Below are 18,998 nucleotides of genomic sequence, written 5' to 3'. Positions count from 1 at the left end.
CCACTAGGCACTTGGGCCACTAGGCACTTGGACCACTAGGCACTTGGGCCACTAGGCACTTGGACCACTAGGCACTTGGGCCACTAGGCACTTGGGCCACTAGGCACTTGGGCCACTAGGCACTTGGGCCACTAGGCACTTGGACCACTAGGCACTTGGACCACTAGGCACTTGGACCACTAGGCACTTGGGCTGCTCTGGAAAGGCTTACACACCTTAGTTCCGGAAGGCACCTGGCAACCTGACATACAGTAGACTCACCAAGAATTGACTGACTGAGGTAACAGACAAGCAACAAAGAATTGCAGATATGAGCTGTAGAAATAGTTCACAATTAATTTCATCATGTGTCACACAGAGAAAATCAAATCCTATAGTTCGGGGAGTGTTGGGAAGAATGTTTTGAACGGCATGTCAGTTGTATTATAAGATGTTCTGTCTTACAGAGAAGGGGGAAATTTTCCTCAGCTTTGTATGTCAAGAATGCTGTCTTCCCTGAAAGAATTTTTATCTCGCAGGTGCTGTAGGTAGTATTAATAAGTTGTTTCCCCCTTCCCCTTACCATGGGGAGCTGAAAGGCAAATATGTCTCTCTGGAGCAAAACAGAGAAATGTATCTTTGCTTCAAACATTTATCCCCTTTATCTCTTGCTTTTCATTTCACCCAGATATATCTATATCAATAGATGCCACAGCCTCACAGCCTTAATGTATGAACTTGTGCATAAAGAAATCTGCAAATAACATTGAATCAAAGGGTGCCCTTAGAATCTCACAATTTGCTCAACAGCATAGCCTTTGGTGGTGGTTTTACAAACCAAGGCACTTAATCCATAATTAGGCTGATTTCTAATCAGAATATAGGGAGTGGCTCCCTGTGTCCCCCAAGAGAGCACCCAGAGAATGACATGATCAAAGAGTCTCAGGGGCCTGTCTCCCCAGGAGCTGCACACCCTTCCTTGGCTCATCACATCGCTCATTGCCTGTGTCCCACCACAAGTGTCTCCTTCCCTATCTCTCCACTTTGACCAGGGTTGTAATTCAAGCTCTCATGTTTCTCTCCTCAGCTATTGTGGATGCTCCTGAGCAGTCTCTATCTCCCAGCTCTGCTCTGCACAATCTCTCACTCAGTCCACACATGGAGCTCTGTGCCAAATGTATCCACCCATCCACTCACTCAATAAATATCTCCTGAGAATCTACTACAGGTTAGGCACGTGGGAAGCCCTGGCGACAATGAAATATAAAAGCCCGATCTCTTTTCTTAAATATTTGTGAGTAGTGCAAAAGCAAAACAATAAACAAGGCAGCAGTTTGCCAAGCTGACACTGGGAATCCCAGGCTGTGCTGGGATGTGTTAGGGAGCAGGTGTGCTGCGTGCTCGCAAGCTCTCTGGGCATAGTGCAGCTACAGGGAGAGTGAGAGGGGAGAGTCTAGTGTGACGCTCCGTGGCAGTGTATATCAACTACAAAGGCCAATCAGGATGAACACATGACCAAGTCACCCTGGGCACCATAGCAAATTTGTGGGATCCTGAACTACATGAGACCCTATCTAAAAACAGAAAAGAAAGACAGAATAGAAACAGGAGAGAAAGTGAGACAGGCAGAAACTGGGGAGGAAGGACCTAGCAGACCATTCTATTTTGCCACAATTTCTGTCAAAAAACAAAAACAAAAAAACCCTCCATCAGTGCTCATTCCAAACCTGAAAACATGGTTTCTATGCCACCAGATGCACAGCATCTCCCAGTGGATTCTCACCTCCTGCTCCAGCACCATGCCTAGCTCTTTCCTCCAGGACTCTAACAGCCTGTAGGCATAGCCAAACTCAGCAATACCCTCATCCAGGGAGTGACCTAACCACATCCATCCCAATCGCTGAACCTCAAAAACAAACCCCATTTAATGTATTTTAATATTACAACTAATAATTATGAATTAAGTATGGATCCTACCTCCATAGAGCCTGGAGCTTTGTAGAAGGAAAATTCAAAAGAGTCATGAAATACCTATAAAAAATTGGGAAGTGTCACATGACAGGAATGCCTATAGAATAATTATTTAGTTGCAGTAACAATATCAGCAGGAGTTCAGTTGTTAAAGTGATATACATATTTCTGAAGATGTTTTAAAAGTTAAACAGCATATAACCAAATCCTTTTTGGTTAAGTCAGGTCTAACTACCCAGAGAGACAGCCAAGCCCATCACTGATTTCTATGTTCAAATCCCACTATGCCTTGTCCACAGAACAAACGAAAACAATGAATCACATATAAGCATAGTAGATTCCAAACTAAAGCATTTACCATGCAAGCTGAATCCCTAACTATCTATCAGTTTTAAGAAAAATCTAGGGGGATTTTATACAATCCCAATGCTATTGAGACAAATGTCCCCATAACCGTGGGTATGGATTAAGATCTCCAATGAAACTGCAATTAGCGATCTCTCCATGAATTACCAAAAGCAATCAATGTGCTCAAATCTCCAATTCTTATGACACTTCAAGAACCATCATGCTGACTTACGTGAGAATTAAATACTAAGTAGAACATGTTTCTTGGAGACAGGAATAATTGAATTTTCATGGAACGTAATGCAATGTTTGTTCATTCTATGTAAACATATACAGATTGCAAGCAAAGCTAGATTAATTCCTTCAAAGCACACTAGAGTTTTACAAATATAATGAAGCTGTCTCAGGTAATAAAGCCTTGGAAGTCAACATTTGATGACTTTTTCATTTATTTCCTTATACCTGAAGTGGCAAGATAAAAATGAGATGAAAATATAAGACTTTTATATGCAAATTAATACAAACTCGTCCAGGAAATACACAAAAAAATCTCAGAATGTACGCAAACTACATTTGCATAGAGAGGTGAGCAATGACCTGGAAAGCCTTGAGGTTATTACAGCACCTGCAATCAAATCAAGGCACTACGTCACCGTCACTGAATCTTTCCTAAATCCTTCCAGAAAGGAAGGTAAAGACAAAAGAACACTGTGGAAGATCTCAAGCAAATGCATGGATAATCACCGAATATGTTGCCAAAAGGCATGGGACTGCTCTGTATTGTGCCATGTACTGTCACTGACACAACAGAATAAATGGAGGAAGGCATCCCATTAATAGTGGCAGACTATTAGAAGGAGAAAGGGGGAGGGAACCTGGTACTAATAGCACCAAGTATAAACCTCTCCAGGCAACTGGAGAAAGAGAAAGAGACCAGTACTGGTGGCAACCAGCTTAAGCTGCTACTGATAGTAGCCAATGAGAGCTGCTACTGATAAGGGCTAACTGGGCTGTTCATGGTGGCTCAGGATTAGAGAAGCAAAGGAGAAAAAAACAAAAACAAAAAAGCATACATGCACTAGATAAAGCAAAGCAGGTTTCAACCATCATGTACACACACATGCACACACACACATATACATACATACAGACAAGCATATATATACAGACAGATAGACAGACATATTAGATAAATGGAGAAAAGCTCCAAGCAACTTACATATATACATATACACACATATTTGATGGGCAGAGGAAAGCTCTAACCATTTTACATACATACATATACACATGATTGGTGAACAGAGCAAAGCTCTAACAACTTTATTTCTCTTAGCCTTTTTATACCCACAAAGACAATTACTTCATTCAAAAAACAGATAGAATGTTACACAAGAGAAAATTAACACAGGATTGTTGATTATAACTTCAAAGTAGTAGTTTTATCTAGCTTTTATTCCATAAGTTCATTATAAGTTCAAAGCAATAGTTTTTTTATGTAATAGAATCATCCACCCCTTACTTAAGTTCAGGGCCTTACTTTATCATGGTACACACCTGTGGTCTCATTCCTAGACCTGGCCTAGAATGAATGTTTTTCCTGATCATTAATTTTATCTAAGCCTAATTTTCTTCTTAGTACAATTTACATGTTTGTAGTGCATGAAAGCTCACATGGCAGCTCACAACAATTTCTAACTCTAGTTTCAGAGGAAATGACCTCTTCTGGACTCAATGGGCACCATGTATAGACATACTGCATAGACATTTATGCAGGCAAAACAACCATTAACATAAAATAAGTAAAAATTAACTTATTTGTTTGCTTGCTTTGGCGTTTCAAGACAGGGTTTCTTTGTGTAATGCTGACTATCCTGCAACTCTTTCTTTAGACCAGGCTGGCCTCAAACTCAGAGATCTTCCTGCCTCTACCTCTACTGTGCTGTATTATAGGTGTGCACCACCACTACCTGGCAAATAAAATTAATTTTTCTCTAAAATAACAAAAGAAAAGCACAAAACAGGAAGAACTGACCCTGTTTAGATTGTGCCCTGCTTGACTCACACCCCATGCCTGCGGGTAGGCCCTAACAGGTCAATGTATCAGGCACCCCAGAACATGGACAACTGCCCTCCACTCCTTGTAAAACTGAACAGGGAAAAGAGCTATGCTCCAGGTCTATATCATCTTCCTTACTCAAGCTCACTGCTTAGCTCAAACCTGGACTAGACCACTGTGTGCAGCCTCTACAACAACCACCTTCTGTCTCAACTATCCCTACAGGTCCATGGGCACAGTAGCTTCCTCATAATTCTCACTCCAAGACTATGTACACCTCAAAGGCAAATACCACCTCACTGTGCCCAGTACCTTGTACAGGGACTACCTAGAACAGGGACTTAATAGAAGGCTAGAGAAATAGAAGGCAATAGAGAAGGGGTTCTCATCCTCAAAACTCCAAAAAATACACATAACAGATTTTAAGAGCTTTTACTTAATGCCTTTTGTAGTAGCTTGAGTGTGCTTGGCCAGGGAGTGGCACTATTTTGAGGTGTGGTCTTGTTGGAGTAGGTGTGGTCTTGTTGGAGAGTAGGTGTGCCACTGTGGGCATGGGCTTTACTACTGTCCTCCTAGCTGCCTGGAGGCCAGTCTTCTCCTCTTGACCTTCAGAACAAGATGTAGAACTCTCAGCTCTGCCTGCACCATGCCTTCCTGGATGCTACCATGCTCCCACCTTGATGATAATGAACCTGTGAGCCACGTCCAATTAAATGTTATAAGAGTTGTCTTGGTCATGGTGTCTGTTCACAGCAGTAAAACCCCAACTAAGACAAAGGTCTTAGTTTTAAAGCGCATATGCATAAATACACAATCCTCTGTGTTAGCAGCATGTAACAGGTCTGAGCAGACAACTTTGCAGATAAACTGCACTGCTAGCTCCTGTCTGGATCACAGAACCCACAAGGACACTACACAGAGACAAGAGTCAGTTGCTTCTGGACAGTGGGAAGGACGCAGAAAAGCTCGCGCTCTTTTCAATCATCCTGTCTACTAAGCTACAGAAGAGAGTAGAGTATATATAACTGAAAGAAAAGAGTGAGTTCTCCTGGACTTTCTGTGAAATGAAATTGAAGGAGACGACCTCAAGACCTCACTCAGTGAAAAATGAACACACAATACAGCCACTGAGTGCATTCTGAGACTCAGTAGTGGCAGATGGACAACAAATCGGGACAAAGTCTCAGGCATATAACAACCACTTGCAGCTGGACAAAACAAACAAACAAACAAACAAACAAAAAACCAAAAAAAAACAGTGAGCACCTCACTGTGTTAAAACCAGCAGAGTACAAAAGGAATATTCAATTACTCCAGCAGAAGTCAAACACTAGGATATACATCTCGAGCCAGTCTTCCAACCACATCTGTTAATATCCCATTGGCCCAAGCAGCCAAGAGAGCAAACACCAAAGCAGAGAAATATGTTCTTCCCACAGAAGAAAATGCTTCAAAGCTACTGGGCAATGTGAGTGTACACAGGCAGGAGTAGACCCCTGAATGAATTACAACTTGGAGCAATTTAACCTGGCCAAATTTGAGACTTTCTACCTGCATACTCCCCAGTCAACTTGATCAGTTTGATCACTCGGTCAGGAAAGGGAGTGGGAAACTGAGTGGCAATTACTTTATACAGTCATCAAATGCCCCAAGATTTAGGTGATGAAAATAAGAATCCTACACGGGTTTCCACTTCCAAAGGATACACTGGGTAGAAACATGGCTGCCCACATTAGGCATGCAGCACACAGCACAACTGCTGCAGAAAGCTCCTAGGAGCAAGCACATGTGCCAGTCTGAAGCCAGAGGTGGAGCCTTCGCTTTCACACTAGCAAGAGAAACACCGGAAGGTGACAGGATGAGAAGCAGGATTAGGAAAACTAAAATCTCGACAAGGAAACACATCCAATTCCCTGCAAAATGCAGACTGGAAACCCCAGGCAAGCTCCCAGCTACAGTTCCTAATCAAGCATACCCTAAACCATGCTTTCTCAGTAGGAGAAACTGTCAGAGGGTGGGACCAAATCTGACAGAACACTAGGCGACAGAGGTAGATGCCAGGGAGGATTAAAAATTTAGAATCGCTGTGTTGAGAATATGAATAATATGACAATAAATGAGAGAGATAAAGTACGAGGACCAAGCATGACAAGCAGAGGGGTAATCTTCATGGGGCTGTCAACTTCCACCCACTCACAGTTCATGGAGAAGTGATTTTTTTTTTTTTAAAGAATGATGTGATACAAAGAAAACTGAAGCTACTCAAGGAAGAACTATATATATTTTTCATATATATACACACATACATACACATGCATATATATTACTTTTATGAACTATCAACAAAAAGGAAGAAAAGCCACAAGCCTATAAAATTACAATACATAAAAATAACAAGTGAATAATATCTGATATAAATGTAAGAAGCCTACCAATCAGTTTAAAAACAGAAATGGGTAGATAAACTCAGTTGAAATGAAAAGAAAAAATATAAATGTCAAGCAAACGTATAAGAATGCGTTCAGCCACAATATGAATCAGGCAAATGAAAACCACTGGAAACTATTTTTATCATCCCCAGACAGGTAAACCAGATCAAGGTCAAGTATTGAAGGGAATGTGAGCAACAAGGGATTTCGATTACAGTCTCAAGGCAATGCAAAACAGGCAAACCACTTTAGCAAGTAATTTGGTGACTCCCTAACACACACAAGAAAAGCTTTGAAGATTCCCATGAAAATTGACTCTGCAATTAAAACCCTGGCACGTATACACCTGTAGGCATAAGACTATCCAGCATGAGCAACCTAAACTGCAATCAGGTATGCTTTAAGAGGAGATAAACTATGGTATACACACCCAACTGAGTTTACATAGCATGAAACAAATACACCATAACCTAACAATGCTGGACTTCATGTCACACACAGAAATCACACAGCTATAAGTAGTGTGACTCCACAGGTAAAAATGTAGAAACAGGGCAACACATTGTACACAACTCTAACAAAATTCAAGGTAGAATGAAATGCAGACTAATGCTTGTTGGCAGGGGGAAGGTGAGGAGGAAATGAATGAAGATACTGCCACAGAGAAAAGAAGGCCTGAAGGGAGGTAGAGAAGGGAAGAGAGAAGAGGGAGGAAAGAAATATCCAAGGGCACATGCATGAAGACTACTTCTAACAGCACACTGATAAGAAGTGACCAGAATGAAGTGACCACAATGCCATGTGATAACTAACCAAGTTCATTTTCAGCAATGGGAATATATTCGTGCCATGTTCACTATGAACAAAACCTTGCCAGATGCAGAAATCACCAATACAGAACTCCATAATAGCAGAGGTTTGTTTTGGTTTGGTTTTTTTCTCAGCTCTGATAGAGTACTAAGAGAGGTAAGTTAGCAGGCATTGAAAAAGTGAATAACACTAGGATATTACTTTGATAAAAGTGATTCTACTTTTATGAAACATGGGATTCCATATAGAGGCATGTGATAAACACACTTGTTTATATGCTTAAGATTTTGATACCTGCCTGGCGGTGGTGGCACATGCCTTTAATCCCAGCACTTGGGAGGCAGAGGCAGGCAGATTTCTGAGTTCAAGACCAGCCTGGTCTACAGAGTGAGTTCCAGGACAGCCAGGACTATAGAGAAACCCTGTCTCAGGAAAAAAAAAAAATTTTTTTTTTGATACTTTGTTTAGGTAATCATGGAATCAACTTCAATGTATTTTTCATACTTTATTGTTTTCAGTTATTGCAGAATGCTCAGAAAAGTTGATTACTTATTTCAAAAAGGGATAAACACTATGTCCATATTTGAACAGACCTCACTAAATGAGCAGCCTGAAAATACACACAAAAAAACGGGAAAACATACTTAAGTGAATCTACACAATGGTATACTGTCAGGAACCATAATGGGACAAGCTAATAACTAACAGGTGATCATCCTGAAATGGCCTGCTTCCAATTATTATATAATCTGTGACAGGTGCACCCTTACAAAGCGAGGCTGTAAGGGATTCATTTTAGGAAAGATTCCTGCTATTGATATGATTTTATATATAACATTTATATATATTAACATCTATAACAACCACTAAGTAGTAGCACATGCCTTTGGAGCAGATCTCTGCCGATCCACAAAGAGGTACTGTCTTACAGTGAAGCTAGACAGATAAATAGATGACTTAACTCTATATGATGATCCTGTAAGAATTCCTAAAATTATACTAGCGATTATTAAGCTCATTTATAGTGGGACTGCTATGAGGTTCTTTTCTGATAGTCAAACCTGCAATGAGAACTCTGTCCGTTTCCCATGTGTCACCAGTTAATTGCTCTTAGATAGCAACCAGACTTTCTCCTACTCAGAACACTTTCTAGGAGATTGTAAAACAATTAACCAAAGGTCATAAAAGGGAACTAACAATTTATTATAGGTGCTAGGACAGAAGATAAAATATTGACTTGGTTTATCTATTCAAAACTTCACTAATAACTTAGTTATGGTTTTAAATCTTCAGTGAACCTATGGAGCTAAGACAGGTGATAGATGTTTAACTACATAATTACTCCTAATGGATATGCATGTAAACACTCTCTGTTGTAAACTTCTATTTTAATTTATGATTTGATTGTGTGTGTGAACTTTTGATGAACTTTTAAACATGTGATCATGGATTCTGAAAGATGTTTACGGGCTGAGGACAGAGAAGAGTCAGGACTGAGGGGCTGGGGTGAGAGGAAAGGAGGTGAGAACTGAGCTGAGAGAGGAACTGAGCTGAGGAGAAGTTTTTACAGACACTTTTTAGATTAGAAGGAGACTTCAGGGTGGAATAACTTAGAAACTATAGGTAACATAAAATACCAGGAGAGCAATATGCAGAATGCAGAGGGAAAGAGGAAAAGAGAAGATGCTGCAGAGAGCAGAAGGAGCAGGCTTCTCCTTACCATGGGACAGGACAGGTCCCATGACAAGGACAAGGCAGGCTTAGTCTTATTAAAAGAAGCAAAGCTTTTTTTTCTTACAAACATGGGTTTGATTCATTTGGCATTAAAAGGGTAGAAGCCTTTTCTTTATATAATAAAGATTGGAGCTCATTGTTCATCCAGAATGAGTGAATTCTTTGTGCATCGGTGCATGGTCTTTTGCTCCATATGCATATGTAAGTTACATGTGTGTTTAAGTGTATGCATGTGTGTGTGTAAGTATGTAATTCTGAGAATGTAAGCATGTGGGGCCCAACTGGGTTTGAATGGAAATGTATAAATGAAAAAATGAGCATGACTGAATCTGTATATGAACATATGTGAGATTATGTATATTCACTTATCCAAAGGTTTTTTTCTTCTGTGAGTGTTATTCTCTTCTCCTGGTTCAATAGAAGTTTACTGCTCCAAACTCCCCCCTAGCCTGACAAGCAAGAGGCATCAGGACAATAGGGAAAAGGCTCAGCAATTAATCCTTTACTTAATCTCCTGCTGTTTTAGGATGAGGTGCTAAATGCCAGAAACTGCAGTTTCTGGCCTCAGAGGATCATAGAAGGCAGGTCAGCTACATAGCATAGTAACTTAGACTTAAATAAGTAATCTACTATACAGCAACGCTAAATTTCTCGTAAGAAAAAGTCTTACCCAGTAACTTCATAAGACAAAGTCTTACCCTCTGCCTACACTCTTCCCCCTCCACTGCCTCAAGAAGAACCAACAAGAAAGAAGAAACAGACCCCCCCCGGGCTGCCCCACCCCCAGAACACTATTCAAAATGAACAGCAATGAACTGATACAGCACTGACTGATATCTTAACAGAGGGAAAACTCAAAACTGCTGTATGCTAAGTAAAAGAAGTCACATATGAAGAATACATACTGGCCATATAACAACATTTACCGAACATACTAGAAAGGAAAAACTTAAGTAGAATCACTATCAGTGGTTTCAGGACAGGGTTGGGGATAGAGCAGATCACAAAAAGGTTAACAGCAAACATCTTCATGACAAAATATTGTTTACTTTGACTGTGGTTATAACATCATCTACACCACATTAGGGGAAAATTCAATTTATCCCAAACACAGCATTTTCAAAGCATGATGGAACTCGGCTTGTGACGTGTCAGTTCATGGTTAGTTGGCTCAGAGTTTTAGACAAGGGTACAGCAGTACACCATAATCAGAGGACACTTCTCACATTATAGAGGTCAGAGACAGGACAGAGCCTAAATATGCTTTAAGGGCATGTGTCCAGTGACCCATCCCATCTCCCTTCCAAATACATCCCACATGCAATAAATGGCACCAACCTGGGGACCAATATTTTAATACATGAGCTTTGAGTGACATCCTGCATTCAAACTAAAATGATGTACGTATTTACATGGAAAAGATACTTTTTATTATTTTTGTAAACTCTTGGTCAAATGCCCTGTGTAGAGTTTTTGAAAATTCTATTAAACAGCATGTCTAATGTACCTAAGAAGCTAAGGCTATATACCAAGGCTTATGAACCATACAGAACCTATAGAAATGAGTTCTCAAAGAAGGACAGAAAAGAAAGACACTCACATTTACACAGAGAAAGCACAATAGGAAAACCAGCTGAGCAGCAGCAGTGCCAACAGATGGAATTCCTGGGAAACAGGAAGCTAGTTTATCTGGAGACACACATGCATTGCCAACCTCTGTGTGAGTGCTCCATCCTCAGAATCTCTGACCTAATCTTTCCAAAGCCTTCAAGCTCCCCCTTCCTTTCACTGTGCTTACTATTCATTCCTGTGACAAATACCACAGGATACCTTTACCATTTTTTATGTCTGTGTGTTGGGACAGTCTCAAAGGGACATTACAAACTCTATTTCACATTAGCCATAAAAAGACAGCAAGAAAAAAATGCATACACAAACATACAGACAATAATTGTCTAACAATAGAAATTGATAATGGATTTACACAAGATTCCCACGAGTCCATTTAGCAGTTCAACAAGGAGGCAAGGAAATTATGCCAAGAGTTCTCTGGAGGAAAAGAACTAGTAGAATGAGTGTGTGTGTGTGTGTGTGGGTGGTGGTGGTGGTGGTGGTGGTATTTATTAAAGTAGCTTATAGATTCATGTCTGGCCTGTGCAACAATCACTATCTCCTGACAGAAAGGCTAAGAATACAGTAGCTGTTCATCCCATGAGGGAGGATGTCTCAGTCTACATGGGAATCTAGAAGCAGGTTCAAATCCCAGTGAAGGAATTCCTCAGCAATAGCACAGATGAAATTAACAATGAGAGTCGGGGGTAGGCAGGCAACATTAGAAAGCTTCCATTTTTTTTCCTTTTATATGGGCTGAGACCATCACTTGTGGCCTAGATTTAGGGTGGGTCATCCTACCTCAAATGATCCAATCAAGGAAATCTCTCAACTGCTAAGGTTTTTGTTGACTCTAGATGTGGTCAAGCTGGCCACCATGATTAAAGTTATTTTGCACCACAGACCTTCCTCTCTGCCTTACATAATCTAAACCTCACAAAGGCTCAATGAATGATAAATTTCCTCCTGGTACAATCAGCCAGTGACATTGTGGTGATAACTTCAGATGTTTTTCTCCCATATCCCATATGAAGACGCAGAAGCATCCTGAGTCATCCCAGTGGGAAACTTAAGTATTGAGAGCTGACATGATATTGTCCTAAAATCACCAGAGGTAGGGTGGGGGTGGAGGGAGCTAAGTCATCAGGAGAAGTTAGTATGACAAACTTTCCTGTGTTCTTTGACACTTCAAGTACAAACAGCAAATCCTACACAGGTGCCCTTTTATAATATCAACTATTTTTCTTTCCATTACTTTAGTTTTCCTCTCCCTAAGATACTTAAATGCCATACATACAACTTTGCAGCAACTTGATTGTTGATAAATGGCTCTGAGCATTAGCAAAATTCTGGATGTTACAACATGGGCAGTTAATCTCTACTGCACTGTGACTGTGTGTCAGACTTTTTCCTAGACACTTTTCATTCAGTACCTCAACTACTTTTGATATAGAGATTTCACATAGAGCATCCTTGTATCCACTTGAGCTACAAGAAAACCAAAGATCAGAGGACATGGGCAAAGTGTACTCATCTGTCACAGGTCAGCCTGAGTTTCGGAAACCCCCAAGGTCAACTGAGGACTATGATTTACTCTCAGGCTCTAATTTCCACCCTTCATCCCTAGGTCAGCTTTGCACACAGGGGAAAGCTGTCTATGAGGCATTTGTCTGTGTGCAGAGCCCTGCAGACTGAGGGCCCTCAAGGAAAGCTAGGGGAAACCTGGACAGACAGATCTTGGGCTCCCCAACTTCAAGTCATTTGTGTGATCATCAGTTTTTGAGGCCACATATCTACATGGAACAATGTGGCCACGAGCCTGAGATGTGACAACTGCTTAAGTAGCTTTCCAGGAATTGGAAAACTTTGAGCTACTTCAAATGGGTTGAAACCATCATACCCTTATCAGACCTGCATAGTTGTCTAATGAGTGACCTTAGATTTAAAAAACAAAAACTCTACCTTCAGAAAAATGAGACACCATCATTTCCGGGTACAAATCCTTTAAATAGTCATGAGTACACCCATTCATGGGCAGCAGACAGTGCTCTCTACCCTTCCATGCTTTCAATTCCCTTTTCCTTTCTCAACTATCCAATTCTTGATCACATAAATAAATACTCTATAACACTGTTCTCACAAAGACATATTAGAGATCCAGGCTTCTGCCTCCGTACATATGGCATCTTGGGAATGAACTATTTTTCTTGTTCTAAATTGATCATTTTAGTGAATAAATAATAGGCAAAGCAGGCCTCATTGGGTGAGGAGAGTTAGAAGAGGGCCAGGCATTTAGCCTCTTATCCAAGGACAGTTCCAACATTCATGCCACCTTGTGTCTTCTGTCTCACCTCATCCTGACCTGGTACCATATGCCCTTAATCATAATCTCTCGAAATGTATTAGTCACCAAGAATGATTCCCTCCTGTCTACCCTGAGGCAGAAGTCTGCATCCTACCCAAGCTAAACTGTCTTTTAAGACCACATTGTAAATGCCCCTTTCCAAGAGTCAAAATGCAGAGAGTGGAGGACACTGAGCAGGCCACAGGCCACATCAGTCCCTCTCTACTTGGCGCTTCTCTGCCTAACCTCTCAACTTTCACTAAGAAACTCAGACTTCACAGTATACACCTACATCTGCATGCACACTTATTTGGTGTGTTTGAGACTGCTTCAAGTATCATACACTGGTCTTGAACTCACGACATCGCTGTGAATGTCCTTGAATTTCTGGTCCTTATGCCTCTAGCTGCTGAGTGATGGGATCACAGACTATTGGGAATATAACGCATGCCCAGGGGGATCAAATCCAGAGCTTTATGCATGCAAGCATCCCTAGCCCTCAAAAAAAAAAAAAAAAAAAAAAAAAAGGTTTTATAATTAAATTCAGAGTGATATTTTAAAAACACACAGCAAGTCTAAATGGTATGATTTGTATTAGGCAATGATCTCCCAAAGAAGACCTGGAGAGAGCTTTCTCAAATTCTGTTAGAGATTAATCAGTTACCATGCCAGTCCACATTGCCTCACTTGATGGCAATACCTTTGCTGACACTGGGTAGCAACTAGGCAACATGAGCATGTGTGGTTTTATTTGGGGGCTGTAGTGTAGTTATAAAATCTCTCCTGAATTCTGGCTACTGAACTGAGTGCAATAAGAACAAAAGAGGATGATATATCAGCTTTATTCTTGAATAGCTGAGAGGATAAACTGCACTCCTGTGACACATATCCAAATGCCTTTGGGGCAATTACAAAACCAGCACCCACCCCCACCTCCACCCTCAAGGAAAAGAAACTCCTGTGATCCAAATCTAGCTGTCAAGAGCTGATAAAAGGGATCTCCAAAGATAAGACTCATTTGCAAAATGAGCAATGACAAGCATTTCATTAGAAATGGGTCTCATAGGAATTCTCAGAAAATCTGGTGATACTGCCCCTGGTTACATAACTGTAGGTGACTATGCAAATGGAGTCACAGGAGAATACAGGGGTCCTCTAGGAAACCTTTAAGTGCAGTGGGGAATTCTTTCTTACCTGAATTGACAAGCTGCTGCTCCATCACACCGCAGCCAAGGACTTCAAGCCATTCTCCATGGAAGTTGATCTCCATCTCAAAGGAAGGGTGGGTGAAGGGGAAGTAGCAATCCACCCACCGAACCTCCAGTCCTGCAGAGGACAAGGAATGGCATACCAAGTCATAAGACATCCTCATTTAAATCACACTTGCCACTCAGCTAAGGACATCAACTACAACATTCTGAATAAAACAAAGAGCAAACAAGATGATTTTCGATAAGTTGTGGCAAGGCAATAAAGCTAAAAACTTGGGAGAAACTGGATGTATCTTATTAAAAACAGAAGAATCTTATGCCATTTTCAGGACCCTCTAAAAGCAAATCAGTCCAATACCATGAATAAGTGGGTGATTCTGGTGGTTTCTGTAAGTCACAGTGGCAGGATAGAATTAAAGAAAATATACTTTCACTGGACTGCTCTCCAAATCTACATATCAATGATGAAATATATGTGAGTACACTGTAGCTGTCTTTACGAACCAGAAGAAGGCATCAGTTCCCATTACAGATGGTTGTGAGCCAGCATGTAGTTGGTGAGAATTGACCTCAGGATCTCTGAAGAGCAGTGAGTGGTCTTAACCACTGAGCCATCTGTCCACCCCCCATCCCCCACCCCCCATCAATGATGAAATAACAATTCAGAGATGTACTAAATTCTACTGCAAAGACCTAATGATGGTATGCTATTTACCTGTGCAGGGGCTTCACCTTTATGGGTAGAGGTTGAAATTGTTGACTTGAAATCTATCATGCTGACACCAGCTAAATGTCCTCACTAAGTCCAGAGGACACAGACCAATTCTGGGCTGTTAAACTCACAAATGCTCTTTACAGTGTGCTTTCCAATCCCCAGCTTTGTCTGTCATAATATTGTCCTTCTAATCTATAGACAAGTAGATTCAAAGTACACAGCTTACACTTTCCTCAAATCCTTTCTAGCCCAGTGGACTGATTTCCACTGGCTCCCTATTCCTGATGTTGGACTAGTTACTGCAGAAATGTTCTCTGGCTAACATCTGCAAAGCATCAAACCTTTGACTTCAGAGATGCCCTGTGTTTTCATAAACCACAATGTCTAGCTGACAAAAATGGGACCAACTTTCACTCTCTTAGAATTTCATTTTGATAGTTTTATGAACTGTTAAGAGCTAACATGTTAATAAAAGAAACTTTCAAATTTAAGTAAAATATTTAAAAATATCAAATATTTTTCTCCAGTAAATGGCAAATACATTTAAAAATCAACAAAGAAAAAAACAATAACTACAAAATGTCAAAATTGATCTTCAATAAGCCATCAGAACTATGATTCTTTTGAGCAATGAGCTCATTATTTAGCAAAGAAAAAAATTAATTAACTCAAAAGAATGATGGCCAAGACAGACAGATGTGGTGGATTGAATACACTCAGCCCATGGAAGTGGCACTATGTAGGAAGTGTGGCCTTGTTGGCATAAGTGTGTCACTGTGTAGGCAGACTTTGAGGTCTCCTCTTATGCTCAGTGAAAATAAGACCCTCCTCCTGGCTACTTGTAGAAGACAAGTCTCCTATTGCCTTAAGATCAAGATGTAGAACTCTTGGCTCCTCCAGCACCATATATGCCTACTTAGATGCTGCCATGCTTCCCACCATGATGATAATGGAATGAACCTCTGAAACTGTAAACCAGCCCCAATTAAATGTCGTCCTTATAAGAGTTGCTTTGGTCATGCTGTCTCTCCACAGCAATAAAACCCCAAGTAAGACAGCAGAGGTGACCTGAAAGTAGAGAACAGATGGGAAATCACCTAGTGGCTTGATGACTTTATCAGGAACATATATGATACACAAGTCATCAGAGTTCCTGTACATCACTGGAATTGTCCAACTCCACAGAAAGCACCCTCCAACCCCCAGTAAATTTAAGGCATTCAATTTTCTTGCTCAAGACTATCTGACTTGAACTCCAGCAGTGCTAGCGACTCCTTCCATCCTATGAGCACTCAATATACTTCTCCAGTACTTTTCACAGAGAAGACAGACCCAACAGAGAAAGTCTAACCTTGCCCAAAGTCACAAAACTAGGGCAGGTGACTGAGCCAATCTTCAGGACTCCTCTACTCTAAATCCTTAACTGTGATAGTTTAAATAATTCCCTGACCATCAATCAAAACTTAAGACAGAAGACAGCAGTGATGGCATGGGAGGCAAAGGCAGAATTGTCCAAGGTTGAGGCCAGCTGGGTATATATAACAAATTTTATGTTAGTTAAGGCTATATAATGAAATCCTGTTTCAAAACAATAATGATAAAATCATATGGAAGCAAAATTATGAGACATGATGACTTCTCTATGAAAGCAGAGTTTTCTCTTTTTTCTGTTCATCTTGAAATTGCTTCTTCTCGTTAGCTGCTGTCTACTGTGCTGAGTAATTTTTGTTTACAATGATAATTGATTTCCCCTCCTAATACACACAAACACACACACACACAGTCTCTCTCTCTCTCTCTCTCTCTCTCACACACACACACACACACACACACACACACATATTTCTAACAAAAATACATTAAACTATGCATGGTAAAAAGTACCAAATCTGACAGATATTGACAGATGTATACCTTCAATAATCTGTAACCACATTCAAGGTAAAGGCAAAAGCAGGAATACAGACACACACCTGCAATCCCAGCTATCCAGGAGACTGAGGAGGTAGATGGCAAGTTCTAAACCAGTATAGGCAACTTAGCAAGAACCTGTTTCAAATTAACCTTTTTTAAATGCCTGGGATGTAATGAACTGGTAGATATTTTATTAATGTTATTATAATTTTTGCAATACAGTGTTTGAACCCCCCACCCCTACTTTGTATTCTTTTGTTGTCTTGATCAATCTTAAGATTTGTCCACACTGCTGCATGTAGCAATAGATACTCATTTCAAGTGCTGCCCAGATACAGCCAGCCTCTCTAATGGAATAGGAAAGTTTTGCTGATGAGGGACACTGGCAAAAGGTCTGCGAATCACCTGCTAAGGCCAGAACAGCTGAGGAGAACTCTATGCGTGAGCAATTGCTAATCTGCAGCTGCTGTATAAACCTGGGCAAATGTCCCTTGGGAAAGCCCAACAATCCCCTAGAAATATATCCCCAATCTTCCTACAGGTGTCATTTTCAACAGAAATGAAGGAAACTGCTGGACACTAACATCTACCTAGAGCAAACCACAGCCGAGCAGGAAAGCCAGGCAATGCTTTCCAAAGCCCACAAGCAGGAATGCTATAATCTGTATAGCAGAGCCTGAGCGGCACAACCAACCCTTCAGAAGACATAGATGGGCCGGAGGTACGTTTACTCAACAGGAAGTTCTGAATACAAGAACCACCTCAGATCTCCCGAAAGTACCACTGGCCTTGCAAAGGATGCTGAACCTCATACCATCCATGGCCTCTGCTCCACTAACTCTACACTTTCCTGGTTGTTCCTTTAGCCTTCTTTGCAGAAGCAAAGGCTCAGATCTTCCAAAGCCCACTTTTGAGCAGGCTGTGGCTTGATTTCAAACCTAAGCAGTGATTATAATGTTGTAATGATAATGAGTTAATGTATAATATTGGCAAAAATGCCATATTCTCTTATATATTTAAACAATTTAAACTTGTTGCTTTGACATATGAACAGTGGTTATTTTTAAAGCACTGCTAATGGAATCATTTATCGAAAGCCTAAGACATTAGCACTAAAGCGTATTTTCTTCGTGGATTTGGCACACGCTTTCAAGATGATTTGTTAAGCGATTTACTGAGTGCTTCAGTAACACCACGTAAATATGCTTTTTTCTTTGCTTTTGTGCATGACCTCAAAATTCCTACATTAACTGCAGTTTTAAACGCACCTTAGCAAGCTTCCTATATTAACAATAAAATATCAACAACTAGCTGAAATTATGGTTTGTTACACATGTCAAGTATCAAAAGTAAAAATAACCACTAAAAATAACATATTCGGAGATAAGCATGTCCAACTCACACAGATTTAATAGTCATCATATTACTGAGGTGCTTGAAAAAGTTAAAACCACATCATAATATAGCTACTGTAAAAATCATGCAAAGAGGCATCATAATTCCCATTTATAAATAAAGCACAGGGATTTTCAAATCAGCTTCAGACCTCTGTAAATAAGTGCAGTCATCCAAAACACCTGTGCCTCTCAGACGCGGGCAGCCAGGGAAAGACTATTTCACAATAACTATGGACTGAGCTCAAGCCCCTGATTTCAAAGGTTAATTTACCCTTGTGGGTCCAGCTGCCATGTCTCCATGTTGTGCGAAGACAACTATTTTATTGTTGTCTTATGTATAGGTCTTGAGGAGAGACACCATAGGAGCCAGCCTAGTTCTCTCAGGATCCAAGTTCCTCTAATTAGGTGTAGACACAGACTACAAGGAGTGGGGTGGTGTGCAGAGAACCCTTGAGGTAGGTACCTATGGAACTGGG

At 40.6% G+C, this 18,998-nt stretch overlaps 1 protein-coding gene across 4 annotated transcripts in view; it reads right to left on the bottom strand.

Moving 5' to 3' along the window:
- Positions 1-18,998, bottom strand: part of Fars2 (phenylalanyl-tRNA synthetase 2, mitochondrial) — a 412,552-nt gene that overhangs the window by 272,920 nt on the left and 120,634 nt on the right. For all 4 annotated transcript variants that reach the window (XM_029547418.1, XM_029547417.1, XM_029547419.1 and 1 more), the window contains one exon: positions 14,480-14,611. In XM_029547418.1, the coding sequence (XP_029403278.1) occupies positions 14,480-14,611 (132 nt within the window). The remainder of the gene's footprint in view (positions 1-14,479; positions 14,612-18,998) is intronic.

The sequence above is a fragment of the Mus pahari genome, chromosome 16, assembly GCF_900095145.1.
Source record: "Mus pahari chromosome 16, PAHARI_EIJ_v1.1, whole genome shotgun sequence".
Lineage (NCBI taxonomy): Eukaryota > Metazoa > Chordata > Mammalia > Rodentia > Muridae > Mus > Mus pahari.
The sequence above is the reverse complement of the archived record's forward strand: the minus strand, read 5'-3'. Positions and strand labels throughout refer to the sequence as shown.